General features: G+C 39.3%; 1 protein-coding gene across 2 annotated transcripts; it reads left to right on the forward strand.

The window, feature by feature from the left end:
* The first annotated feature begins 88 nt into the window (after positions 1-88).
* Positions 89-22,558, forward strand: HERPUD2 (HERPUD family member 2). Of its 2 annotated transcripts, none has more exons than XM_075056929.1 (9): positions 89-184; positions 430-717; positions 6,409-6,486; positions 9,787-9,900; positions 12,002-12,159; positions 19,039-19,161; positions 19,496-19,819; positions 21,081-21,195; positions 21,536-22,558. In XM_075056929.1, the coding sequence occupies exons 2-9, from the start codon at positions 571-573 to the stop codon at positions 21,695-21,697; spliced, it is 1,221 nt and encodes a 406-aa protein (XP_074913030.1). In that variant the 5' UTR covers positions 89-184; positions 430-570; the 3' UTR covers positions 21,698-22,558. The 2 variants fall into 2 exon arrangements, with proteins under 2 accessions (XP_074913030.1, XP_074913041.1); XM_075056940.1 differs by having other exon boundaries at positions 102-184; positions 434-717.
* Positions 22,559-27,902: the final 5,344 nt, after the last annotated feature.

A 27,902-nucleotide genomic window follows, 5' to 3' on the forward strand; every position in this document is an offset into this window, starting at 1 on the left:
ACCCTCCCGGCCCGGCCCGGCCCGGCCCGGCCCGCGGGCGCCCCCCAGCGGCCCGCGCGGGGAGCGGCGGAGGGAGGAGGGACGCGGCCCCGCTTCCGGTCTCCATTTTACGCTAACGACAGCGGGCCGGAGGTCGAGGCGGTGCCGCGGGCGGAGGGGCCCAGCCCGGGCGGGCGCGTTCCGGGTACCGGCCTGTTCCGTCTCCTTTCCTTCTCTGTGGGTGCGGGCGCAGCAGGAGGGGGCCCGGCCGGCCCGCGGGGGGGCGGTGAGGGTGCCTCCGTTGGCCCTGCGTGAGCTCCCGTCGCTGTGGTTACGGGGGAGGGGGGTGCGCCTGTGCCTGTGTGTGACGTGCTAAGCCGCCCCTCTCTCTGCTTGTTTCCCCCTCCTCGGCCGGCGCCGCCGCCGCCCTGCCCGCGGTGTGAACGGCAGCCAGCACGGGGATGGGCTCCCCCACCTTCGGCAGCAAGTTCGTCCCCGGCTGGTGAACCCGCCCGGAACGCCCGGAGGTTCGAGCGGCTTCGTCTCCCCGGGGAGAGTAGAGGGGCAGGGCCGGCAGCCCCTGCGAGCAGCATGGACCAAAGCGTCGTGGATCACCCGGTGACCCTCATCATCAAGGCCCCCAACCAGAAATACACCGACCAGACCATTAACTGCTTTCTGGACTGGACTGTGGGCAAGCTAAAATCGCACCTCTCTAAAGTCTACCCCAGTAAGCCGGTGAGTTGTTGGCCAGCCCTTTCCCTGCATCTTGTCGGTAAGACTGGTGTTGCAGTAACTTGTGGACAGTCGGTCAAGACTTCCCTTGGGTACTCTGCAAAATAAACAAGAATTATTTGTGTAAAGGCTATGGTTGGTGCTTTGCTTTCTGGGAAGCTGGCAATATAAATAGCTGCTTTTTTACATGGTTTAAGAAGATCACAGTGTAGCATCCTGAAAGGTGGTATCGCTAAAGACACTTATTAATGCTCCATTTAACTTTTTTAGGAACTGGAATTTAGATATCTCAGTTAACTCAATTTTAAGACTAATTTCTGTAAATGTAAGAGTTCTGTCTGAAGTAATTATAGTCTAAGCGATGTAGCTAAAGTTACCATGATCTAGTGAATTCACTGAGGTGTGGAGCAGATAAACGTTTATTCATACCAGGATTATTTCCCTTTTCTTTTCCCCCCTCTTTGAAAAACCATGTTTTTGAGATTGTGCTGAAAACTCTGCTCTCAGATGTTCTACAAACTTGTATGACAGTCTTGACTGTGTTTTGAAACTTTATATAAAGACCTGTAACTTTTTTTGTTTCCTGAGGAAAATATGGTTTATTTGTAAATTCGTTCAAAGTTCTGAACTTGGCAGTTGAAAAGACGCTATGAAAAAACATACAGATAATAATAGAAAGAAAATACTGTACCTGTTTAGAACGGCAGTCATACAGAACGCTATATTTGAAAATTCGTTCCAGAAAACTGTGTAAAGGGAGTGATTTTTGCCTCTTCACTGCAGCAGCATGTGGGGCCTAGACCTTGCTGTAGAAAACATCAGACAAAGGTTGCATTTATATTGTAAATGATTAGTATTCACCTAGTTCAATAGAAGAATTATTGGTATTGTTGGTTTTTTTTGGCTGGGGGAAGGTAAAATAGTAGCTTTGTGTCTCAGAGGGGGTTTCTGCCTTTTGGAGAAAGAAGATGAAAAGCAGTCAACAACTTAGGCTGTGTCACTGGTCCATTGAGATCGGTTAAGCAGTATTTAAAAGTTTGTGGATTTAGTTATTGCTGTCAGTAATCTCTGCTGAGGGGGTCTATCTGCTGTGGAAAAAAACAAATATACAACTTCGTCTGATTGCTTTTTCCTCCTCACTAGAATCTCCCCCTGTGACGTATTTGTGTTTAAACACTAGTTTTCTGACTCATCCTATGATCTTGTTAAATCGGGCTTTTAGGAAGAATCCTTAATGAACAAGAGGTTTTTCTGTTGCACTATAGGTTTCAACCAGTAGTATAATATTAAATTTCAGTTTCCTGGAACATCTTTTTTCTGTTGAAAACTGATTCCGCAACATGCCTCTCATTATTAAATGACTAGTTCAGAATCCCCCAAATTGTTCTGGGTTAAAGAATGGGGAGTTTCTTTAGTGAAAATTATCTCAGTAATTCCAATTTAATTTGGATTTACTGTACTTGCAATTAAACTAATAAATGAACACAACCTTTTTATTTCATAGAACCTTTCACATTAAAGTAGTAACATGGGAAGGAAGAAAGGTGTTTAATAGGATCTCCTATGTATAGTAAAATTGAAAAGTGTATTGTTGACTTGGTAAGTTTTTGATGTTGAGTTTACTGCTTTTTTCAAATTTGTTTAAATCTGTGCTTTTAGGAACTTCTCCTCCCTGCTCCCCCCCCCCTTTTTTTTTTTCTTTTTAAACCAGATTGTTGTCAAACACTTGTTGATCAAATTTCTACATTCCCTGAATATGATAGGTCCTGGAAATAACTTCTATTGCAATGCTATTTTAGGAGTGTGAGAGTACATCAGAGCACAGATGATCTATACAGGTATTGCAGTGTTCTTGAAGTTAAGGGTGTAAAATAGAAATCAGTTGCTATCACTGCTATGCATAGTCTTTCAAGTTTTCATGTGTGACTTGTACCTCATTCTCCTATACGCATCTGTAAATTAGTTGGTAAACTGATGGTAACTGTAAATGTTGTCATTAAATTTAGTTTATTAAGAGTGTATCTTCAGGAAATGAGGTGGTTAAAATAGGCAAAAAAATTCGACCTTGAGGCAATGTTGATTTTTCCAGATTAATTTGTGTGAACAATTCGGCTAAGTATGTACAAATGCCAAGCATAGGCAGATTTGAATTGGTTTAGTCGTTATTAAAGTTGATACACTTACTTAAAGTCATTGAATAAGCTAACTAGGTTAAAAACAGTACTAAATTAGTTTGTGGGCCTATACTAAGGTTCACAGGTGTCAATATTTTTTTTTCCCTGACTGGACCATTGTTTCATAGCTAGAGTATTACAGTTATCATGTCCCTAAATGAAACGTTTATTTAAGAAAAGAAAACTTGGAAAATCAACCTGTATGTCTCAATCTGGCAAATCTTGCTTTCAGTGCATTAACCGCTGCATCGATTACACCCATAAACAGTAATTTAAAACTGCTGTTTCTCATTTCCTGTAGTACCTGTCATCTAGCATATACGTTGCCCGCAGTTCTAACCAGCTGTGGTTGTTTGGATTTTTATTTCCTATGGAAGAATGGGAGAGAGGCTGAGTGACCAAAATAATGACTGTCTTGCAGCTGAAACAAGATGGCTCAGAGATTGTCTGTGTTTCTGCAGGAAGTTGCTGCGTTAGCTTAGGTTTGGTGGTTTTGGTGATGGGCTGGGCATAGCTAACTTGGACTAAGCATTGCAGGAGTCTTGCTTGAGAAATGGAAGAAAAAAACCACTAGCTGTTGAATTCTTATTTTTAAATACAAACCTTTTGGATTATGATCTGAAAACTCTCTTCCCTCTCTAACTTTAGGTTCTAGAATCTGATGCTATGTGCTTGCTTCTGAAAATGGGGCCACTCATAATTACATATATTTTTGTAAAGTGTTTTTCCATCACAGTTCAGTGTTTGGGCTAGCAGTGAGTATGCTGTCCCTTGAAGCAGGAGGTATGGTAGTGAACCTCCTCTGGCAGAGGATGAGTTGAATACCTTTACCATTTACTTTGGCATATGTGTGTATTACTGTGTTTTCATATTTATCACCTCTTCTTCCATCTGCATTTAAAAACCCTCCACATTTCAGAATTCCAGGATGGTTTTCACACGAATTGCAAGTGATAATCCTGTAGTGCGCAGTTAGGTATTTAAGTTACATAGGGAGGAGTATGGGGTTTAAGACCTCATCTTCCCCCACTAATGTCTCTAGCTTAATATGCTTAACAGTATTCAATGTATGTGTAACCTTTTCTTTTGTGGTTTTGTAGGGAGCTGAAACGCATTACTGAAGGCTATGTAGGAGTCAGCTTTGAGGGGTGTTTTTGATCTAGCTGTTTCTTCTCTGCGAAGTATTCATATTAAATACTTTGTACTACTTGTATCATGTTTGAGAAGGTACTTAACTAGTTGGGGTTGAAGGGAGGCTCATATATAAGGTACTGAAAAGAAGAGTCTGAATTTGACCACTTAGCTGTATTATGTGTGGGGCAGGCAAAACAGCACTCCATTGCCATGTTGGATGATGATACAAAGATTTGGAGTTTGGGGATTTTTGTTGTTGTGTTTTGATTGTTTTGTTTTAACTGCTTATCTGTTCTAATTAATCTTCAGATAATCTATCTTAGGACCCAGAAACAAGGTTTCTGAGACTTTTCTTCTGGCTCCACTGGTCATTCTAAAGCGACAAAGAAACCAAAGTTTTCTGTAATCTTGATGCATGCTGCAAATTCTAGTTTTTCTAAGAAGGTCTTTCCCAAATACAAAATGCAAGTAAGCTTGTATTCGGTTAGCAGCTTCTTCCTGCTTGAAAGGAGCAGCCAATATGGTATAGTTCAAAAGAACTTAGTCTGACATGAGAGAGACAGGCATTTTTTGTTGTTGTTTTAAACGTAAATAGAAATAGTACAGCTTTGATGTTGAATTCATTGCAGTATTTTATCCACTGGAGCTGCAAATAACTAGTTCCGTGTGTTGTGAGGCTTACAAAAATAGTGTATTATGTCACTAATTAAAAATACAGAAAAATGCAGGATATAGAAAATGATTCTTCAATGGAAGTGATAAACAGTTCTGTACTATATGTGGCAGGTTATGCACTATTTTTTTTTTAAAGACATGTATTTAATCATGAATGGTATGAATTTGGGAAAAAAAGTTAAAGCAAAAACTTCTCAGATTTAATGTGTACTTTTTCTGATTATTTGCTTAGAGTATCTGTAATTTTTTTCTAGTGATATGACCAGATTTTTTCAAGGAAAAAAGTTCTGTAACTTTTCTATGTTCTGTTAAGTTATTGGGAATATGTAAAAGGCTATTGCAAGGGAAAAAACCCCCAAACCTCAAAACTTCTGTGAAAGCTTTTTCTAATCACAGAGATCTGAATCTCAGGTATTTCTGTCTTAGTATTAGCACGAATAAGACTGCAGAGTGGGCAGCAGACAGCTAGGAGAGAAGGAGGAGGGATGTTGTAAGACTAGTTGTTTGCATGATGGGGAAATTCTTCAAATATTTCATGCTGATAATGCATGTCTGTTCCACTGATATTAGGCTAGATTTCTTCATTTAGCATTTGCTTTTGTTAGTGCTGTCTTTCGAGTGATAAATGCTATTGTATTAATTTAGGATGCAAACAGTAGTTAAACTGAAGTGATGTAACAGTTGGATTCTCTTTAAAATTCTTTTAATATGGGGTAAATACGTAGGAGCTTTTTTTTTTAAAAAAAAAAAAAGTGTGGGGGAGCTGTTTATTCACATAGTTACAGCATGTTAGTGACCCACTAGTATTAAGACTAACTCTTTCTGACAGCATAAACTGAATTGAGTGAGGTTGGATTGTTTGTTAGTTTGTTTTGTTTAACCAAGTAAGCTGCCTATTGCTGTAGTGTACTGGACATCTTACTGTAGATAGGTACCCCAAATAGTTTCCTGTTAAAAGGATTTTTGTCAATATCTCTTCCGTGTAGAATAGTTAAAAGTTATTACCTTATGAGCAGCGTATAATTTTTTTTTTTTTAAAAAAGATTTAAAGAAAAAAAACTTTATTTGCATTACTAAGGTATTTTAAACTGTGGAAGTGTGAGAACAGGCAAAAAAACTTACCAAAGTTTGAAGGCTACCTTAAAAAAAAAAAAAAAATCCTTTTGCTGCTTCATGCTTTATAATGCTTTCCTCCTTGTTTCTTCTTGTGTGGGGTTTGTTTGGGGAGGGGGGAATGGGGGCAGGGACTAGTAACAGAAATTCCTTGTGAAAAAGATTGAAACTTGTGCCCTTCTGCATATTTTAATTATCATTCCATCATTCTACTAACTGGTTCTGTTTTTTGTTTTTTTTTTTTTCTTTGCCCCAGCCACTTTTCCATCTACTTTTTCAGCAAGTGCCTGGGAGTGGGAGCAGGGTAAAGAGCAAGTCTGTAAAAGAAAGGAATTTTTTAATATACTTGATAGTTTTCCTGATCAGCATTTGCCAGTTAAGTGTTGTTAATTGTTATGGCACTCTTGCTGAGTGCGTAATAGCAGAATTCTTTTTCAGAATTAATTTACGAGTTGGAGTTGTGAAGCCTCTGAAATGTTTTTAAGGCTGTCTGTTGGTGGTTTGAATTATGAGATTTTCTCATCTGCAAATGTTATCTCCAGCTGTATATCTGTACAGCAGGAAAAAGCTAAATTCCTTTCTTTGTCCCATCTCCTAGTCTACAAAGGATCAGAGACTGGTGTATTCTGGCAGACTGCTTCCTGATCATCTGCAGCTGAAAGATGTTCTCAGAAAAGTAAGCTTTATATCAACACCGTATGATATTTGATCAAAAACCCTTTTGGGGAAATAGAAATTTAGATTCATGTTGTTTAGCTTCAAATTTTCATTGTTGTATTGAGAGATTTAACTGTATAATGTTGATATGTTCTGGAAAATGTATTTTTAAGTATCTCTTGTATGTAGGATTGTGATACTTGTGGATTAAAGCATGTTTCCAATTGGTGGGAGAACAAGTAGGCTATGTAAGTCCCAAACAAGTAATATGTAGTGTAGAATAACTTCTTTGGACAGTTCCCACTATGACATAAATGGAATTATTTAGCAGATTTGTGTTGGTTTGGGACATCATTTCATTTCTTGTACATACTTAAATCCAAGAACTTACATTAAAAGTGGCACTTGTGTAACCAAATTAAGGGTAATTTATTTACAGGCGAAATCAGGATTCTAAATGCCTGAATGGTTTTGCTGGGAAAGCTATTTGTTGTCCTGGTTTTATTCATCAGCTATTAACCATTCCTGATGATGTTTGAAAGTTTGTTGGTTCTTACAGTTTTTATTTCTTTTTTTTATTCTGGTTCATCTTGGAAAAAATAATTTTACTGATCTAACTTTGGATTCTTCAGTCAACATTTAAATTAATTCCACATCCTGAATACACATGACATCTCATGTAGGAAATCTTGAAATACATGCACTTGGTTCTCAAATTGGTTCACATAGTTTGGATTGATGCTACCAAGTAATAAGGAGTTTATTAAGTTGGTAAAGTTCTTAAAAACATAAAATAAGATGATATTTAGGGCAGATTATCAGGAACTTTTTTTCAGTTTTGGTTGTAACAGAAAACATAATGCATTATGTTGAGTAGTCTTTAAACTCATTGTAAACACATCAGGATGCATCAATAGCTATATTTGGAAAATACTTTGTCATTAAATAATTATACAGGTTTTAATCTTATGAAATAGGTAAACTCTGTAATACAGTACCTGGGTGTTGGTAATGATACTTTTTTGTAATGAGGTAAAAATCAATGTATAGACTGCAAGAGTGGATGGGTTACATCTTAATTTTTAGTATGGAGGAAAGTCTCTAAAGGAGAATAATGCTTCAGTGAAAGCGGGCAACTGAACTTCAGTATTAAGTGTGGAGAAACCAATGCAGACGAATCTTGAGTATTGCTTGAGCAGACTAACACTGTTCTTACTTTATAATCTTCATCCTGCAATAGATCTTGTTAAATTGGATTTAACTGCTTACCAAAAAATGATTGAAATTTACTATGTATAGGCTTTCTAGAAAACTGGAGCTGGACTACTGCCAAACAGTATATGTCCTGTACCACTTAAAAGTTCATGAAAATGCTTATATAACTTATCTCAAAGCTTAGTTTTGCTTGTTAAGGACAAAATGAAGTCTGAATCCCTTAATTCAGTCAGCTGATGATTTCAAACCTTGCTTATGTGCTAGAGGAGAAACTTTGCCTAATGTCTTCCTTCACTATACAGGGGCTATATTTAACTTTAAAGGCATTTTAGTAGCTATAGGTCTTGGGTTTAGTTAAAGAAATTTAGTGCATTTAGAAACATACTCATCAGTCTTAAGCACAAAGTTAAAAATTTGTGTTGGAAGAAGAGTTTTTTGTGCTCAAGTTTTTAAGAGCTTTTGGAAAGAAGGTATGATTACTCTTAAGTTCAATCTCATTAGCTGCAGTATTTTTTCTACTTGATTAACTATAAATTCCTAATATTATCTGAGGATTTACTAAATCTTTCAGTTTAGCTTTGTGATACTTGCTCTTTGATACTGAGCAGTGTCATTTCACTGATGTAAAATTCTTTGAGGCTGGAAGTTGTGGCAGTCTTCAAGCATAGTGATGTCTAACACATTATGTATAAATAGAAATATATTACAATAAATTCTCACGTTGAATAAAGCTGTACGCTGTAAGTTTACAAGTAGTATGTCTAGCTTCCTTTGCCTTTGAGTGACAAAAGTTCTCATCTAGAAAGAAGATAACTAGTTAGGTTAAAAGCTTTTGATGTAGTCAGAATGCTGATCGCCTGCATTCAGTGTTCTCTGATCATTGCTTACTATCACTGACTGGTAAGAAATTATACTTAATGTGATAGTGAGGCTGTGCTTGGTGCTAGAAACTGATACATGCAGAGGAGTTTAAATGAATGTGGATATGGATAGGCTATGCTAGCAGTAATGCACAATGGTGTATAAAAGCAGTTACCCAATTTTCTTTATTCCTAAAGTTTAAAACTTAAAAATGAGTAAATGTGTGTTTTAACATTTTTTTTAATAGTTTAAAAAAACCTCCAGACTCGGTATTTCTAAATGTCATCTCATTAAAAACTGCAGCTTGACTGCACCACTTTGAGTTCAGAAGAGGACAGAGGTGGGTTTTTGTTGCTTTTCTTGTTTAAAATTTCATTACTGAGGAAGCTGTGCAGTTTAAATACACAGTCATATCTGTTCTTGTTGCTATGACCATATAAGCTTCAGGCATGCTGATATAATGGGTTGTTTTCATTTGGTACAGTGAAATAGCTTCAGACTGAAGTTACAGCATCCAAGTTGTGGGGAGAGCATATCCATGAAGAATTGGCGTGGGCTGATTACTTGCATGCTGACGTGGCTTCAAGTGGTGCCACTCATTCGCTTCCTCACTTTCAAATATTTAGGCATACTCAAGTCCCATTTAGCACTTTGCATATTATTCCCTGAGTGTGGAGTATCTGCAGGGGCTCTTCACTTGGCATCTGCAGGTTAGGCTTGAGCCAAGCTTAGACTGGAGTTAGGTGGAGACAGTGGCTGGTACATTTTTCTTATCTTGGCCTCCTTGTGGAGTTCAGCGCCTACATTTTTTATTGACCCTGATGTCTTTATTGAATAACAGTCTTCATTAGATCTCAATGCAAAGGTAAGTATTCTTAACTTTAGGGAAACTGAGCCCTGCAAATGGTTTGAGGTTTTTTTCAAAATAAAACTTATGATATACTTCCTCATGTTTCTTTGTGTGGTCTTCCATTGGTTCTGCTGTACTGCAGTTCTAGGGAAAACTGGGGGTAAGTGAATGTTCAATACGTTATTGTGGACAGCTGCTAAGAAAACATTAGTTGTGAAACAGTAGGCTTCTCTTGTGCTAGGCTCAAGTTTTGCTTTATGGTCACTCCCGTTTTGTGTAATGTTTCTTTACTCATGGCAAATGCAACTTTGAAAGTAGATTCTTAAAGACAGTTTTTGCTTGTAAATTTGTCAAATATTATTGCTTTAGCTCTTCAATTTTGTTAATTTTTAGCAAGATGAATATCATATGGTTCACCTGGTATGTACTTCCCGGACACCCCCAAGTTCTCCAAAACCCAGCACCAGTAGAGAAGGTCATGGAGCTTCAGCCTTCAGCAGTAGCTCAGTGAGTTTTTCTTTTTTTTCATACACAGGACATGAATTTCTTCTACAGTGAGGAAACTTTCCAGCAATTTATCTTTTAATTTTTAAAATTGGACTGTAAAATAGTGAGGTGAAAGTAGAGCATGCCGCATGAATTTGTACACTTAGACTTGATTATTTAAGGGTGGCACTTCATTTAAACAAAGATGACCTTTTTTCAAATTGTAACGTGTTTATTAGATGATAAAGCACCACTTTTTCTAAGCTATTCTTTCTTTTTAACACTATAAAAAAGTACATTTTCTTTTCTCTCTTTATCCCTGTATCTTTGGCAGAAATTGAGGAGTGTATTCAGATTTTTTTTAAAAAAACCCTGAGTTCTGCTTTATTTTGTGAAAATTTGTACTGCTGAAGAGTGACCAGTCAAATTAGTGCCCTTGTTGTGACACAGACAGGTGGAGCTTGGCCAGAGTGTGTTCTGCTTGACAGGAATTGGCCAGTACTTACGTGGTAGCTTCAAGGTAGTCACAGTGTCTGTAAGACAGTGAGAAGTAGAAAGTGTTCTTAATGTTTTATTATTTAAGCTGTTCACAGAACACTTTTGTTTAGGGTTTTTAGAGCCTTCCACTCTTCACGCTCTCCAAAAATGATGATGTTCTTTGGTTGTACTCCGTTTTAACAGAAAGTGCAGTTAATGATTCTGTTGCTGACTTGGTCATCATTACAGTAATTCTCTTGGCTTTTTCCAGAGTTGGCAGTATCACTCAGTGACCCTTGAAGGTTAGTCAGAAAGGAGTGTATACGATACCATTGTAGGTACTTTTCATCTGTGGTGTGTTGATTATCAGCATATGGAGAATACCCTTCCAGTAATAAGCTGTCTTGTCTTCATTATTCAGTTTGATAGGGTACCGTTTCGGACTGCTATTGTGACAGTCAGAAACAGGAGCAGTTTAAGCAATAGTAGAGAGTGGACAGTGGTTACATTGTTTTTTCAAAGGCTGTATTTATATCTCTTCTTTGCAAGCAGGACACAGGAGGCCTCCTTTGTGATTGTTTTATTGCTATGTAGATCAGCTGTAAATGTTGTATTTAAATGCCTGTATTAATGACTGCTTAAAGCAGTCAGTATGCACAGTGTTAAGTTCATAATACTTTGAAGGAAATGACCTAAACCCAAAGCCTGAATGGCCTTTGTTCTTCCATTTGTTTTTTATTTTAATTTTCCTCCCACTGTCTAGTGGTAAATTTTTCTTGTTTTCCTTTGTAGGGCAAATGTGATATGGATGTCTTAAGTAATTGCACCTCCTCACTTCCCGAGTTGTCAAAGTTGAAGAGGATTTTCTACTGAGTAAACATTACAGTAATGCTTAGCAACAGGATTTGGGGATTTATTAAAATGAAAATGATGCATCTCAGTGGCCAAATTGCAGTTTTGTTAGTGTGACAAATAATGGAGGAGAGCCAGCTGTTTTCCTGCTTCCAGGGTTAAATATTGATCTTGGAAAGCATTGAAGGTCTCACATACTAGTTTTAGGTGTGTTTCTGGGAGCCTAAGTAGTTCCTAGCTACTTCCCTATTCCCACCCTCTGCCCTCTCCCAGCAGTGAGCACAGCAATTTGGATTGGGCAGCTGGCACAGCAAAGAGGATGATGAATTGAAGGGGAAATTGAAGACAGGGATAGAGGAAAGGTATTTTAAGCTACTGCAGGCACTATTGTCTCCAAATACAAAGTGGTAACCTGAGGTTGTAGTTACTTTTGTTAATGATAGCCACTAGATTTTTTGTTGCTGGTAAATATTCTTTTGATTAAGCTTTAGTTTGGTTCATCTTTTTGAAACTTTGATTCCCAGTGACTCATGGTTTTCTCTGGGACCCATCAAGTGTTGAGTCTTTCTGAAAACTTTACTTTTTTTATATGTGAACCTGAGTGTAATTTTGAATTTCTGTTTTTACTAAAGGCTTGGCAGAACCAATAAAACCCCAGAAGACTTGCCTGGTGCTTATATTCTCAATAAAACTTGTGACAAAACGTTAAAGCGAATAGTTTTTTAAGACATGGTAGTAAATCTTGTTAACTGTGGCAGAAAGATCCCCAACCTCAATTTTATTTATTTTTAAGAATTTAGACCGTTCTGGATCAACTGCTGCCTCACCCACAAACCAAGAAGCTTCATCTACATCTTTGAACACTAGTGCAGATGGAGTGAGGCATCGTAATCTTCCACAAGCACAAAGCAGTCCCATACCAAGCCACCAGTTCCCCTATTTAATGCAAGGGTAAGTGAGATTGAAGCAATCCTCAGCTCTTTGATACTCTTTAAAGTACTTTAAATGTTTGGTTACAATTATGTTCTTTCACAGTCTGCAGAATTATTTGGCTACTTCATCTTGAAGCAATAAGCCACATTAGAAACATTTTTCATATGAACATTAATGTTTTTAGCCAGGTGTCAATCAAAGAGTAAGTGTTCTTGGTGCTCCCCTTCAGGCTGCTTTTTATTTTTTCTTCATGCTTTCTGCCCTCAACTTTCTGTTGATAAGTGCAGTTGTAATATTTATCTAGTGGATGTAGTTAGTAATGTAACGATAAAATTATTGCTTCTGGTTGCTTTTTCTGGTCCTTGATTGCAATCAGCAACACTGAATTTTATCAGAATATGATGGTTCTTAGCTTCTGACACATAACAGATGTAACTCTTCACTTCTCCATTTTTGATTCAACTGTAGAAATGATGCACAGCTGTTTTGAGTACATGTAAAGTGCTTGTGTATCTACAACAGAATTTTTAAGTGTTTTTATACACACCAATGAAATGTAACCAGTGTACATTTCTAGATCAGATCTGTTATGTAATAAGTTTCAAAATTCTGTCAAATTTTTTGTGCTTAAATAGCAGCTTTAGGAATTTTTAACCCACCTGACCCTTGCACCTTCTTTAACTTTTTTTTTTATTTTCTTCCAAGGGGAAAATGGGAGGATAGCGCATTCTGAGATGATCGCTGTTACTTCCTCAGGGAACACTTTCAAGATTACTTTTCTGACAAGGCGTTCTGCCAGTACTGTGTAGATTCTAGAGATATTCTTTGGAGAATGTTGAAGCAAAGAAACTATGAACCTGCTAATAGCAATAATTGTTTCTATCACTGGAAAGAAAAGATACGTTAAGAACTGCTGAAAATTTATTTAGTTTCAGTTCAATTTGCATGCTGTCTGTTAGAGTTAACCTAGACTTTACTAGTCTTACTAGCTTTCATCCTGAATTCCTTCAAGTCCTTTTTATCTTTTATCTGAAATGTACTGTCTGCCTGAAAGAAATTGCCTTTGCCATGGGTGGAGCACTTATGTTATTCTGACCACATGCATCTTCGCTGAAGTGGTTATACTTGCCTTTGTGACTGTGGTGGGTTGACCCTGGCTGGACACCAGGTGCCCACCAAAGCTGTTCTTTCACCCCCTGCCTCCGCTAGACAGGGGAGAGAAAATATAACAAAAGGCTCATGGGTCGAGATAAGGACAGGGAGAGATCACTTGCCAATTACCATCACAGGCAAAACAGACTCAACTTGGGGAAAATTAGTTTATTACTAATCAAATCAGAGTGGGGTAATCAGAAATAAAACCAAATCTTAAAACACCTTCCCCCCACCCCTCTCTTCTTCCTGGGTACAACTTCACTCCCCAATTCTCTACCTCTTCCCCCTCCAGGGGGGGTGTGGTAGTGGGGGGGGTGGGGGTGGAGGAAGCACGGGGGGAAGCACCACCCCCCCCAGCACAGGGGGACAGGGAATGGGGGTTGAGGTCAGTTCATCACATGTTGTCTCTGCCCCTCCTTCCTCCTCAAAGGGAGGACTCCCCACTCTTCCCCTGCTCCAGCATGGGGTCCCTCCCACAGGCTGCAGTTCTTCATGAACTGCTCCAGTGTGGGTCCCTTCCACAGGGTGCAGTCCTTCAGGAACAGACTGCTCTGGCGTGGGTCCCCCATGGGGTCACAAGTCCTGCCAGAAAATCTGCTCCAGCGTGGACTCCTCTCTCCATGGGTCCACAGGTCCTGCCAGGAGCCTGCTCCAGCGCGGGGTTCCCATGGGGCCACAGCCTCCTTCGGGCATCCCCCTGCTCCCGTGTGGGGTCCTCCACGGGCTGCAGGTGGATATCTGCTCCACCGTGGACCTCCCTGGACTGCAGGGGGACAGCCTGCCTCACCATGGTCTTCCCCACAGGCTGCAGGGGAATCTCTGCTCCGGCGCCTGGAGCACCTCCTCCCCCTCCTTCTTCACTGACCTGGGGGTCTGCAGGGCTGTTTCTCTCACATGTTCTCATTCCTCTCTCTGGCTGCAGTTTCTGTTGTGCAGCAACTTTTTTCCCCTTCTTAAATCTGTTATCCCAGAGGCACTAGCACTGTCGCTGATGGGCTTGGCCTTGGCCAGCAGCAGGTCTGCCTTTGGAGCCGGCTGGCATTGGCTCTGTCAGACATGGGGGAAGCTTCTAGCAGCTTCTCACAGAAGCCAGCCCTGTAGCCCCCCTGCTACCAAAACCTTGCCACACAAACCCAATACAGTGACAAAGCTCAGTGACACTAGGTTGACTGTCAAGACTACTGTTCAGTGTAATATAAATTAATCCCACAAGCAATTTATTGTGTTGTGTAGATTACTAATCTGTAAGAATTTTTAATGCTTTTCTAATCAGCTTTTTGCATATATGTACTCTGAGAGTGAGTTTTTTGTCAGTACGCATGATGAACTGATATAGGCTATGGACTTCAAAAAGGCAACAGAACCATTGTTTGGTCTCTTAGCTGAAATAATTAGGTACAGTGGGAAGCATCAGTTTGGAAGACATTACTGTGTTTGAAAGAAAAAGTAACTTAAAAATAAAGAAAAATACAAGTCTATGTCTGTATTAGCAAGTAATGTGGATTGAGAGGAGTGGATCTGTGGACTAAAAGTGCTGAGAACCTGACATCAATACTGCACGTATTTCAGGGTTTTCTGTCTTATTTGGACTAGGTCTAGTTTGGACACCTGGAATAGGTGCCTGTTTGTGGCTAAGGTGCATTAGCAGTGTACCTAAATCGCATCTTTCAATTTAGTGTAATCCAAAAGGAATCCAGATGGTGATCCAAGAGCATTCTGTGGTGCAAACAAAGCTGTAGTAAGAGGAAGTGGCTGGAGACTTGCTTCAGAAGTGCATTCCTGATCTGAACAGAAAAGCCAAAATAAATGAACCCTAAATAATATTAGGCCTTTTTTGTAAAAATAATTTAATGGAACGCTATCAGAACTTAAGGTAGATCTTTGCAGGCTGCTGGGCACTGGCTCTGCTCAATTCCAAGTAGTCTATGCCAGCGCCTGCTGTAGTCAGGTGTCTTGAAAAACCTTTTTTAATGCTTTCAATAATCTTCTTGGATGCATCTTTTTGCTTCAGGGCACTGCTACTTGTATTCCAGCAATAAGAAATGCCTTCTGGTTTTTAGCTGCTCTCTTAAACATAATTTGGGGCAATGAAATCTAACTTTAATGTAATTTAGACATAGACTGAGTCTTGTTAGGAACAGTGAAGATTTGTAGCTGCAATTTGTGTTGCGTTGTGCATTTTTCTTACTGTTTCCTGACCAAACACACTTATTCTATCTGCACGATGAACTATAGGCTCTGCTGCTGGGGAACACTCTCCAGATGTTTGAAAATGTATGTGAGGGTCAGTTTTCTTGAGCGTTTGGTAACACTTTCATTAGTGAAGTAATTTGTACAAATAAGTAGCATGAATGCTAGGTGATCAAATTATGGTTTTGATGGTTTTTTCAGTTCCTGGCACAAAGCCTCAGTGTGTGAGTTAAATACACTTTGGGAAAACAGCTAATTCGGATGGTTAAAATATTAGAGACAGCAATTTAAAACTTTCTGTTGCCTTTGAGCTTTTGTAAATGTTGTTTTCTAAAAATCTAGATATGAGGTGGGACTGGGCAAGTAGTTTATATATCTGCCAAGTTAGTATTTTGCTGTGGAGAGCAAGCACAGCATTGTCTGCTTCTGGGATTTAGTTGTGGATCAGGGCCCTGCTGTGCTACGCAGGTACAAACAGAACAGATGGGCTCAATTCTGAAATGGCTTGCATTTCAGATTGGAGAGTACTTTGAAGCAGTAAACAAACAAGAAACATCAAGGCAGTGAGATTATTTGTCAAGAGAGGGCAGCCCATCTAATGAAATGTTTTTGTGTTGTGTACATAATAATGTTTGAAGGCAACATACCGACAGCATGCAGCAAGTTCTAGCATGTAAATATCTTGCTTCATCAGTAGCCTTTGCTCACTGTATTTATTTTTTTTAAAGTAGCAAATAACATAGTGGAGGATATTGAAATATCACTTGAAGTTGATATCCCAGACTCATATGAGACAAACACTAAATGAGAAGTCTTTGTCGGTCAAGGTCATTAAACAAATGCAGTTATTGACAGCCATGCAGATGACAGAGATTGAACTTTTAAGTGTGAATAAAAAGTCTTAGTGGTGAGCATTATCTTCATGATGACACTAACTTGTGTGAACTTGCCCTCGAATCAAATCCCAGTTAGCTTATTTTAGGTGTCTTCCATTGACCAAAAAAAGTAATTCTGAGCTTTCTAGCCATTTAAAGAGTAGCATGTCTCTTTCTTTTCAGAATATTCTGAAGCTACCTCTAGCATTTGAACCTTAAAAACTGTTTTTCTGACTTGCCTAATTGTTCTTCTATTGTCTGCTGTGCTTTGTTCTCCAATCTTGGAATGCCTGTGCCTATCCAATTTGCTTCTCTGCTCTTCTGCTGTTGCTGCCATTCTTTTGAAATACTCTGCTTCCTGCCTCTTTCTCCTCCTTTTGGAAAAAGATGAGGAGAAAGCACATGCTTCTTTCCTTTTTTTCTTATAACAGCAAGTTAGCTTGCTTTGAGAAGAGCCTCTTCCTTTGGAGAGGTTCTTCTCACTGAAATACATTACACTGTGTTTAGAGTTGTTCCTGAATTTCGTAAGCTAACTTAATACCTCGGCAGCTGTAATAGCTGTATAATTGACAACATCTGCCTCATTCTGGTTTTTGATGAGCAAACAAAATACTGCTGTGCTAGTTGGCATTCTAAGTCAGAAGCCAGTTCTTGAACATTGATGTCTAGTTTTTCTCATTAATGGAGTCAGATCTTGAAAAGTTATGTCTTGCTTCTCAAAAATTCACATCTCCTAGAAAAGCCACTGGAAAAAAGGGAAAAAAGAAAAAAAAATTGAATGTGAAACGAAAGAACGTGGCATAACTGAAGTCTTTTGTCTTGGTTGACTGGTTTCTTAATCTACTATTAAGCTTTAAGACATCAAGAAAGCAACTTTTGAAAGAGTTTGGAAGAAAGAAGTAGAGGCTTAAATCCTGTAGTATTTCTAAAAGACCTATCTGTGAGGGAGAGCTACTAGCCTAAGGCCTCTCAACTTTTGTTGAGCTCAACTTAGCAGTTTCAAAGAACAACCCTAAAATCTGTAGCTGATGAGAAAAAGAATTGGTGAATTCCTGCAGAACTCAGGCAAGTTGGGTAGCACTGCTTATTGGTGACTGAGCTGGAGAAATAGGTGTGGTTGAACAGTGAGTGGTCCTGCCTGTTTGCATCCCTGTGTGATAATCTCCCTGCTTGAAATTGAGACATTGCTTAGTGATTTGTCACAACGTAGTACTTAATGACATCCATGTAGAATATTTGAATCATCTGTATTTTGAGGGTCAGATGTTTTATGAGGGTTAGTGTTTTATTAATTTTGGAAGAGTCTTAGTTCTCAAAGTGTTTGCCAGTTCAGGGGATAGAAAAACACATTCTTAAAGCTTGCAGCCATGAAGATAAAAGCATGATTGATGTTTTTCATTAGCAGCTTGACAGTTTTGCTGTTCCAACATGTTAATTATGCATAAATAAGTAGCATCAGCAGGGCTGCTGGTTCACCCTTGCAATTTTTGAAAAAAACCTAGAGTATTGCCTATGATTATGTCAGTTTGTATGTGGTATGAGGAAAGTAGCCTTTACTTTTTTTTTTTGTCACCCCAAACTATTGTCAAAACAGGTTATGACTAAATACAAACATAACAAACAGTTTTAGCAGAGGTTGTGAAGTTGCATGGCAGGCTCTTGTCCAGAATTACAGTGAAATATTTACTCGTGTAACATGGAAAAAAGATTTTAATGTCTTCCTCCCATCTTTCTTTCTGGGCATGTCTTGTATATCTGAATGCCTGGTAGACTAATGAAATCTCTTGGTGATATCTTTGCAGGGAGTGCCTTACTTAGGGAACAGGTGTAGTCTGCAGTACAAATTACAGCAGTCTCAGCTTTTGCTGCCTGCAGTCTGAATAAACTTTTCTTCATGCTTTATACTCTCATGCTGTCCTGAAAGATGTCCTGGTTTACTACAGTTCACTACATCAAAATCTTTGGGGAAAGAGTTGGATATCTTGCCAAAACATGCTATATGCTCTAGGAGGTAAGAGAGGCTAAGAAGTTTAAAAGCAGACAAAAACAAACCTAAAACTTATGTATAGGAGCTTTATATCTCTTGCATGTGAACCGGAGTTGAAAGTCCATAGGAAGGAGAATCACTTATGCTCAAAATATTGAGGGGGGGGAGTAAATTATTTACAGTGTTCTTAGTTGCAATCTTCAGAAGCTGTATCTGAAAGATAAGTTTGTTGTCTTTGCTGGTGTACATTTCTTCATGTCTTTGATCACAGTGGTGTTTCAGGTATTGCTTCTAGAAGAAAGTTACAGAAGCTAGTAAGTTTTCCCTTTATAGCTCCTGCAATACCTTTAAGGGTGACCTCTGAATGTAAAAGGAAATGTATGGAAGGATTTCTGCAATTATACACAATTCTGAAAAATTTTCAACATGGTTTTGTCCCAGAGATGCAGTTAGTGACAGATCTCCAAGTACAAAAACATAAATCCTCTTTCTGTAGAAATAACATTGCTTATTAATTTCTTGTATGAAAATATAGTGGTTTTTTGGAATGGGTTGGATCATCTCACTACATGTTGTTTCAGAGGGGGACAAATGAGAGGAAAAATGCTACTTTAATTGTTCTTTAATATTAGTGCATTTTATACATGTGGCAATTTAGAATGGAATATTTTTCTTTAAATCGTTTTCTAGCAATATAGGCAACCAATTTCCAGGCCAAGGTGTTCCTGCTGGATTTTCTGTGTATCCTGCATTCAGTCCCTTACAGATGATCTGGTGGCAACAAATGTATGCACGACAGTACTACATGCAATAGTAAGTCTGCATTATCTTCAGTAGTACTCAGTTACACTAATAGAAGGAAGGTATTAAAAACTTAAATCTTGTTTGCAGGAACAAAATGTCTGGTTTTTTTTTGTCTAGCTGTGCTGTTTTACACTAAGTTTTGTCCAGCAAATCATGAAATCCAGTTTTGGATTGGAATTAATTAATGTATTAATATGTAAAACTGCATTTTCCCTTAAATCTTTATTTGACATGTATTACATCTGAAACTTTGTTTTTATTAGTGTAGAAAAGAAGACAAGAATAGGCTTAGAAATTTTGGTAAGTGTTTTTTGACAAACCAGTTTTATGTTTAAATTTTTAGCCAAGCTGCTATTTCAGCCCAAGTGACTTCCAGCACTGAGCCAGTGAGATCTGCAGTTGCCCAGGCTGTAAACTCGGAACACGCTCCTGCAAATGAGCCCGCAGCAGTGCCAAATGTAGCCGTCCAGGAGAACAGGCCTGTAAACCCAAATGTTCAGATGAATGCACAGGGTGGCCCTGTAGTGAATGAGGAGGACTTCAACCGGGACTGGCTGGACTGGATGTACACGTTCTCTAGAGCAGCAATTCTTCTGAGCATTGTATACTTCTATTCTTCCTTCAGTCGATTTGTCATGGTAATGGGAGCCATGCTGCTGGTTTATTTGTGAGTACAACAGTTAAGTATAGCTGCAGATCTGATATGTGGAGCATGGTGCTCATGTATAATCCATTTAAACTGAAAAATTACCCAAATGCAAAAGTTTAGGCACTGCTCCTTTACAGTGTGGTGTGTGTGTTTAAAAAAAAAAAAAAAAAAAAAAAAAAAAAATTCAAACAAGTAGGGAAACTGATTGAAGAAGAAGAAATAATTCTCAAAACATTTTTACAGGAAGTTGTATACCACTTATACCTGAAACACAGTGCTCTTTAACGTTGGTGATATTAACAGATCAGTGTTGTAGAAATGTAGAATTTTGGGAGGCAAATTTAGAAAATGGGGGTGAGGGGAGGGAAGTTCATATAGGTCGAGCATATGCTTGCATAAACTTAAAACACTTATTGCTTGGATATGAGAAGAAAATTGCACAGCTAAGCTCATTTGCATTTCAAAAATAACATGGGATTTGTGCAGTAAATTGTGTTAGGCAGAGCTAAAGTAGTGCTACTGTATGGTGGGTACTAGATCTGGTAGAATTGCAGGGACTTAAATTTTTTTACAGTGCATCATAAAAACCTAAGCTTGCTCTCTATTTTATTAAGAAACATCAGTACTGTTGTCATCACTTCCCTTTTATATATGAAAATACCTTAGTGATGTAAATAGAACTGGAAAACAGCAGTAATGCTTGATATTTTGGACTGATGTCATTCATTGAGAGTTTCCTTACATTGCAGCCTCAGTCCTCACAAGGACCATTCTGTTTCTCGTGCAGATAGGACAGTTGAAATCAGAATATAGACACTTGAAAACATAGGAGAGGCTTATTTAATTTACAGTGGTAATGTGGTTCAAGCCTTAGCTGAAGTTTAAATTGTTTTTTGCACAGAAAATCAACTATAAACTGTGAAAATTGCTGCCTTTGAAAGTTAAATAACTTAAAAAATGGGGAGGAGACCCCTAAAAAGTATTCTACATATTTAATCACCTAATCATGGTAAATTATTTTTCTGGAACAGAGGGCTGTGAACAGCACTTGTAAAACTTAAAGAGCAGCTCTTAGCAAGACCCTTCTTAACCCAGACATCAAAGAATAGCCATTTTGATCTGGAAGTAAGACCTGCAGAAAAATACATGTAGCTTTTGAAACATGCATTTGAAAGCACTTGAAGAATTTACTGCAGTAAATTACTGCTCTGTAGCAGAAAAATATTTTCGTTTCTTTTAAAAAAGAGAGGTTTTTCAATTGTTCCGTTTTCTTATGTAGGCACCAAGCTGGATGGTTTCCCTTTAGGCAAGAGGGAGGCCAACAACAGGCAGCCAATAATGTGGAAGTGAACCGTGATGGGCAACATGCAAATAATCCTGATCTTGAAGAGATGGTGAGTAAGAGCAGACATGTCTTTTGAGACTCCTAGGTATTATGTTGTAAAGTATGCTGTAATGCCTGGACAGAAAGTCAACTTTTATGAAACGTAGTCCATTTAACCAGAAAGCTTTCAGCATTGTCCTCAGTATTGTGCTTGCTGCTTAAATTATCTGATTTTTCCAGTCTGACAATTACTGATTGTCTCTACTTCAATCACAGATTTTCTTCATGTTAGCTACTTTTCAGGAGATGGTTCTGAGAGAAGTTACTTAATGTAGGAAGATACTGCTGGTTACCTTGTGTCAGAGCTCTGAAAAGAAACAGTTGAATTGCTTCAATTTCTGTTTTTAAAGGAACGACTTATGGATGATGGGATTGATGAAGACAGTGGAGAAGATGCAGGTGAAGATGCCAATACAGAGCAGCAGCCTGGATTCATGGCTTCTGCTTGGTCCTTTATCACAACCTTCTTCACATCACTTATCCCTGAAGGGCCTCCACAGGTTGGCAATTAAAGTGGAAAAGGAACTGTGTTGGGCAGCCTCAGTAGCCATACGTAGAAGTGGAGTGGATTCTAGAGAGTGTTTTAAGTACAATGCAATTTCTGAAAATTTATAATGTTCTCTTTTTGATCATGGTGTACAAAAATGTGTATGTTTTTTTTTCTTTTGGCTTTCTCATGCATTGAGTATTTTAAGCACAAGTGGACTACTAAATGCTTTCTTTAAGATTCTTCTTTTTCTGAAGAATAAAATGTAAAGATATTGGTCTTCCATGTTTTATTTTAATTTCAGATGTGTATTATACTGAGGCAAAAAGCTTGTACTTAATCTGCACCATTACCTCTTTAAAGAGCTGTTAAAAATATGAATGTTGAAAGACCTTTGCAAATGTTCTCTATTCATCTGAATAATGTATCTTGTGTTACTTTTATGCAGGGTATGAATTATCACTTGGGATTTGGAGTTTGTCATTCCTGAAAGAAAGCTGTAAACACAAGGATTACTTGTTAATGGCACGTTGTCTTCATGCCACAAAATACTAAGCCTCTTCTCATACATTTAGAAAGCTAAAAGCTTTTTCTTGAGGCTATACTGAAGTTCATTAAAGTTGGAGATGTTTAACAGCTCTTCAAAGACAATGGACAGTGATGGAATAAACCTGAAATGTTTGATACATACAGTACTTTTTAAGAAAAATATAGCTGTACTGGGGAAAAAGATGTACATTAGGGTTTTTTTAATAAAAACTGTTACGGTAACTCTTTTGAATGTTTGTATGCATATTTGAATGCAAACAACTAAATAGTGCATCCTGAAGGATGAGGATGTGATTGATTTGAGAGTGGAATAAAGTTACCGTCGTGACATTACCGATACTGACTGAAGTGGTACATTTGTAGCAGCACATAAACAATTAAGGGTATGATCTCAATAGCAGGATATCTGTATTCTTAATTAACCTAATGAAAACTGAGAAGAGGAAAATTGTATGTGAGATAATAGCACAGTGCTACTGTCAAGTTTTTGGTTGTTTTCTTTAGATTTTAATCATAGTCAAGAACTTATGTTTGGTTTTGTTCCTAATTCTGAAGTTATCACGTGCTATCTAACTAAAAAATGGCTACAAAGATTGTAATACTACAACCAACAGAAAGCCTATCCAACTTTCTGATTTCCAAGTACAGGGCAAAGCTCTTAAATAGGTCTGAACAAGTGAGAAGTAGAGGTTTAATTTTTGCTTGCTCATGTCAGACTGCTGAAGCTATGCAGTGAGGTTTTAAAACTTAAATTTTCTTTGGGTTTATACTCTGAAACATCTGTTGGGATTTCTAGGCCTTATTGAAAGTTTCACTCTCTGTTGGAAAAAATAAATTGGAACAGTGCTTTTAATTTAAACAGCTTAAATAGAATGGTTTTTGACTTCCAAAATAATTCTCATTTACAAATCTGTCAGAGGAGGAAAAATATAAATGTAAGTCTTACAAGCATCTATTATTTTATTTGCTCTATAAGCAGCAGTGATGAATAAATCATGTTTAATGATGTTTTACTCCCATGTTACTATGGAGAGCTGCTCTCAATTTAGGTTCTTTAGTACATAAATATAAAATGCATAGACCTTGTCCGTGAAATTGTACCCTTTTAATTTGGTGGATGGATCTAACTTTTAAGAACTATTACAAAAACCTACATTTTTAAAGGAATGGCACAGAGTGGCAGTCTTGGATGTCATAAGACTTATTTCTGGAATGCATTGAAGAGGTTTCATCTATTTGACCTATATGTTCTCCCTCCCACTTCTCCCAAAAGTTCACTTTTCTTTTTGTCCTGGGGTTAGCATGCCTGTAACCTGTGCAGTTACAACCTTCTGGTATCCAGCTGCTAACTGCTGTTAGTTGCTTCTTGCTGTCATTTGTCATTGTTTAGGTTTCTGTTTGTTTTCCATGCTATAGGAAGCAATTGGTGGTAGTTCTCTGCTGTTAGCAGACCAGATTAAGAAAGTTGCTTTTGTGCTGTTAGCCCTGATTTGGTTTAAAAAGTGTAAGTAGAATTGTCACTGCTTGTTTCTATTCAGACATGAGAAGTTTGTTCATCGGTTACACAAGGTTGAAAGAGTGAAATGGGAGATCCTGGCAGTTGGTTAGCTATTGAGTGACATGTTCTGAGAGTTTTAACCTGTTATGGGTTTGTGTGGTGAGGTTTTTTGGTAGCAGGGGAGGGGGCCACAGGGGTGGCTCCTGTGAGAAGCTGCTAGAAGCTTCCACGGCTCCAAGTCGGACCCACCTCTGGCCCAGGCTGAGCCCATCAGGGACGGTGGTAGTGCCTCTGGGAGAACAGATTTAAGAAGGGGAACCGGCAGTGAGTGGGGGGATTGGAATGTGAGAGGAACACCGATGCAGATACCGAGGTCAGTGAAGAAGGAGAGGCAGGACAGAGTAGGTTGATGCCCCTGCAGCCCGTGGTGAGACGGCAGGCTGTGCCCCCCCAGCCCATGGAGGGGAGCGGGCGAGCAGAAGCCCACCTGCAGCCCAGGGAGGAGCCCACGCTGGAGCAGGGGGATGCCCCCCAAAATGGCCAGGACGCCGTGGGAAAGCCCGCGCTGGAGCAGTCTGTGACTGAAGATAGGCCCGCAGAAAGGACTCACGTTGGAGATGTTCGTGAAGGACTGTCTCCCGCGGGAGGGACCCCACGCTGGAGCAGGGGACGGGTGAGGAGTCCTCCCCCTGAGGAGGAAGGAGCAGCAGAGACAAGGTGTGTCGAGCTGACCCCAACCCCCGTCCCCTGTTCCCCTGTGCTGCCGCGGGGAGGAGGTGGAGAGAACCGGGAGTGGGGTTGAGGTGGGAAGGAGGGAGGGCTGGGGGAAGGTGTTCTAAGGTTGGGGTTCACTTCCTAATATCCTTGTTTTGTTTTGACTTGTAGTAAGTTAAATTGATTATGTTTTCTTCACCAAGTTGAGCCTGTCTTTTGCCTGTGACCATAAGTGGTGAGTGATCCCTCCCAGTCCTTGTCTCAACCCATGAGCATTTCTTTATCGTCCCACCATGGCCGGGGGAGTGAGTGAGTGAGCAGCTTCATGGTGCTTTGTTACCGGCTGGGCTGAAACCATGGCATGACCAAATCATAGAGCTGGAGCAATGAGATGAAGAGGCAAGACTTCACAAGAACATTTTAAGGTCATGGAACCTCCCAGCTTCCCGAACCTTACTGAGATCTGAGCAAGGAAAAGCAAAAAGATGGTTACTGAGGAAAATGAGTGAGAAATGAGAATGAAATATGAAGCATTGCCAAAAAGTAGTGAAAGATTTGGAGGCAGAGGAAAGCCAATAGGAGGAGCAAAGATAAGAGAAGGTATGGTCATGAATAAATATGAAGCAAGCATTGAAGAACAGATTGAGGTAAAAGGAGTGCATTTTTTTTCTTTTCAGAGGAGGAATGAGCTTGATGAAAATTAGATCAGGTCTTTGTTTTATGGGTTTCTGAGCAATTCAGGTATAGAATTGAACAGCATGAAATATGTGACAGGTGATGATGGAAGAGAAATGAAAACCCTAGGAAAACAGTTGCTTTTTCTTAGTGAATCCTTGTTGTAGGAACTGTTCTATAGCATAAACCAAAATACAATTATGTAGTACATGGCTGTAGGCAAAGCTAGATGCTGAACTATAGCAAATCTGTAGCATGAGATGGAACAAAAGGCATGAGGATTAAGGCTGCGTAGAATGTGCCCCAGTATTAATGGTTTGGTAACATACTTGTGCATCACCCACTTTTACAACTTTGAATACAGAAAAAGTGATTGAAATCCATTCTTTACCTTACAGGAAGTCATGAAATGACAGATACCTTACATTTAGAGGAAGTCTGTATATCTAATAGCAAGTCTATGCCAGCATGTGCAGCAGCTTCACAGTGTGTTAAGGCAGAGACAGTCACACCAGGATTGAAGCATATTCCATCCGTAATACTTCTTGCTGTGAAGAGTCAGATGAGATCAGCAGTGCTGATGGAGCAGGTGTATGAAAACAGCAACACACAGCTACTCTTTTGCATGATTTCTTGGTATTGTGCTTACCCTGAAAAATACTTTGCAACTGATGTATATCCATACATATATCTGCATTGACTTCTTGACCACAATTTACATTGTGTTTAGCAGTGCCACTGTTGGTTTAACAGGCAAGTGTAACTTAAACTCAAACTGGAGAATTCCTGGGTTTAAAACTAGTGGTCAAAGGGATCCTTTTTCTCCTGATAGCTTGTGAGCTTGCAAGCTTTTCCTCATGGTGCTGTTTGGCTTGGAGGCCTTGACAGGCAGTATTGGCTTTCCAGTTTCTCCCTGTTGCCCTTCAAGTAACTCGCACAGAAATTATCACACGGTGCTTCAGGAAAAGGCTGCTTCTGTCTCAGACATACTCTGCTACCTTCTCACTATTGCTGCAGGAAAAGGAGAAAATACCATTGTGTATGAGGTTTGTAATGAAAACAGGTGATACAAAATCGCTGAACATCCATCACAGGGCATGAATAATGTTTCTGCTGGTTTCCTATACCACCTCAGTGTTTTCTAGCATAAGCCTTTTTTCAGCAGCCTTTGCTGTTGCAAGGAAGCAGTTTGGAATTTACCCCAGCATAGTGATTGTGAACTCTGACCTGTTTTTTCTGGGTAGGTGTAGGTGCGCAATCGGAGATAAAACTGCAGCCCAGCTGGGTGCACCCTTGTTAATGAGGTTGCCAGCCTGCATTTACTCTGGTGCAAGGGAGCTGCCGAAGTATCCAGGGTGATGATGTGTTACTTGTGCTGGGAAAGCTTTGATGCTACTGGTGTTCAAGTTAACTATGTCAGTGCCAGCGTGGCTTTGCGTGTGGGTGATGTGCTCTTCTTCCATATTATGGTGTTAGTATAGGCAGGATGATGCAAACTGGGAATGAGTTACTTCATCACTCACAGCCCTTGTTCTGAGTAACAGGATAATACAAGGTAATAAATGTTTCATCATGATTCTCGCACCAAAAAAGGGGGTTCAGCTGTTCTTGCGTGGAAGTGGCTCTACCAGAGTGCTAGGTCTAGAGTACCTGTTCAGCTTCTTTCTCTCAGCTGGATTTATTGACTTGCAGCTGCCTCTGTAAGGTCTTGCTTTTGAAAGAAGCTGGGGTGACTACTGTGAATGCTTAGCAGTTTAGGCTTATTTGCAAGACAGTCTACCCTGTAGCACTGGTTGGGGAGGAGGGAAGCATATACTGGACCTGGAAGAACTATCCATAAAAAGGCCAGGGCTGGGCAACTTACTTTCTTCTCTTAGAATTTAGAGAGGCAAGCACAGTGTCCAGCGGGAGAATGCCCAAGCTACATAAACAGTACTTCCACTTCTTTGCCAAGACATTAATTTGTACTTGTTTTACAGCTCTATACTTTGTTTAAACAACATGAGGAAGTGTTGCTGTATAACATTTTTTTTTTTTTTCTTAATGTGTATCAGTGATACTGATGTGATTTCACTGCTTGGTTTGTTGTTGGGGCCTGGAATGGTGAAGCTGAAGATGTGCAGTTATTCTGTTGATCTCTTTTTTTTTTTTTTTTAAATTTGCATTTAATGCTTTGCTCTGTGGGCCTTAGCACAGTTATGTGCCACTTTTGTAATAAAGCTGGTCCTAAAATTTTTCCAGGCTCTGGAGGGAGTAGAAGGGAAAGAAGGATTATATTCCTAGAATTTCATTCAGGCTACTCATGAAACACCAGGCGATGTTAACTGGTTTTCCTTATCCTTGCATAGTTTTAGCTGTCTTAGGAATAAACTGTAGAATTACTGGTCATTTTTGGAGTAAGGGAGCTTTTATACCAGGGCAGCCGCAATTGCAGTTTAAATCTCACGGTGTGCGTATATAAGTAGGACAAAATGTACAGAAAGACCGTTGATGTTGTTTTTTCCTAGCTTTGGAGAAATCCTGGGAGGGAGAATCTAGGTGTGAGGAGTCGATGGGACAGAAGTAAGTTGAGTTGTGGGTATGTTCATTTTCAAAATCTTTTTGTGTGTGCAGGTGTTTTCTTTACCCCTTTAGAAAGACTGCCGTGACCTTAACTTCTGGTTGGACCGGAAAGCTAAAACCTGCTCTTTGTGCTAAAGTTACAGCACGTTTGGGTGCCTTGCTTGAAGCGTTTTGGTTAGTAACCTGGCGGAAGGCTGAACTGTGGTAAGGAAATGACCGCAGCGATGTGAAA

This window comes from Buteo buteo, chromosome 2 (assembly GCF_964188355.1).
Source record: "Buteo buteo chromosome 2, bButBut1.hap1.1, whole genome shotgun sequence".
Classification (NCBI taxonomy): domain Eukaryota; kingdom Metazoa; phylum Chordata; class Aves; order Accipitriformes; family Accipitridae; genus Buteo; species Buteo buteo.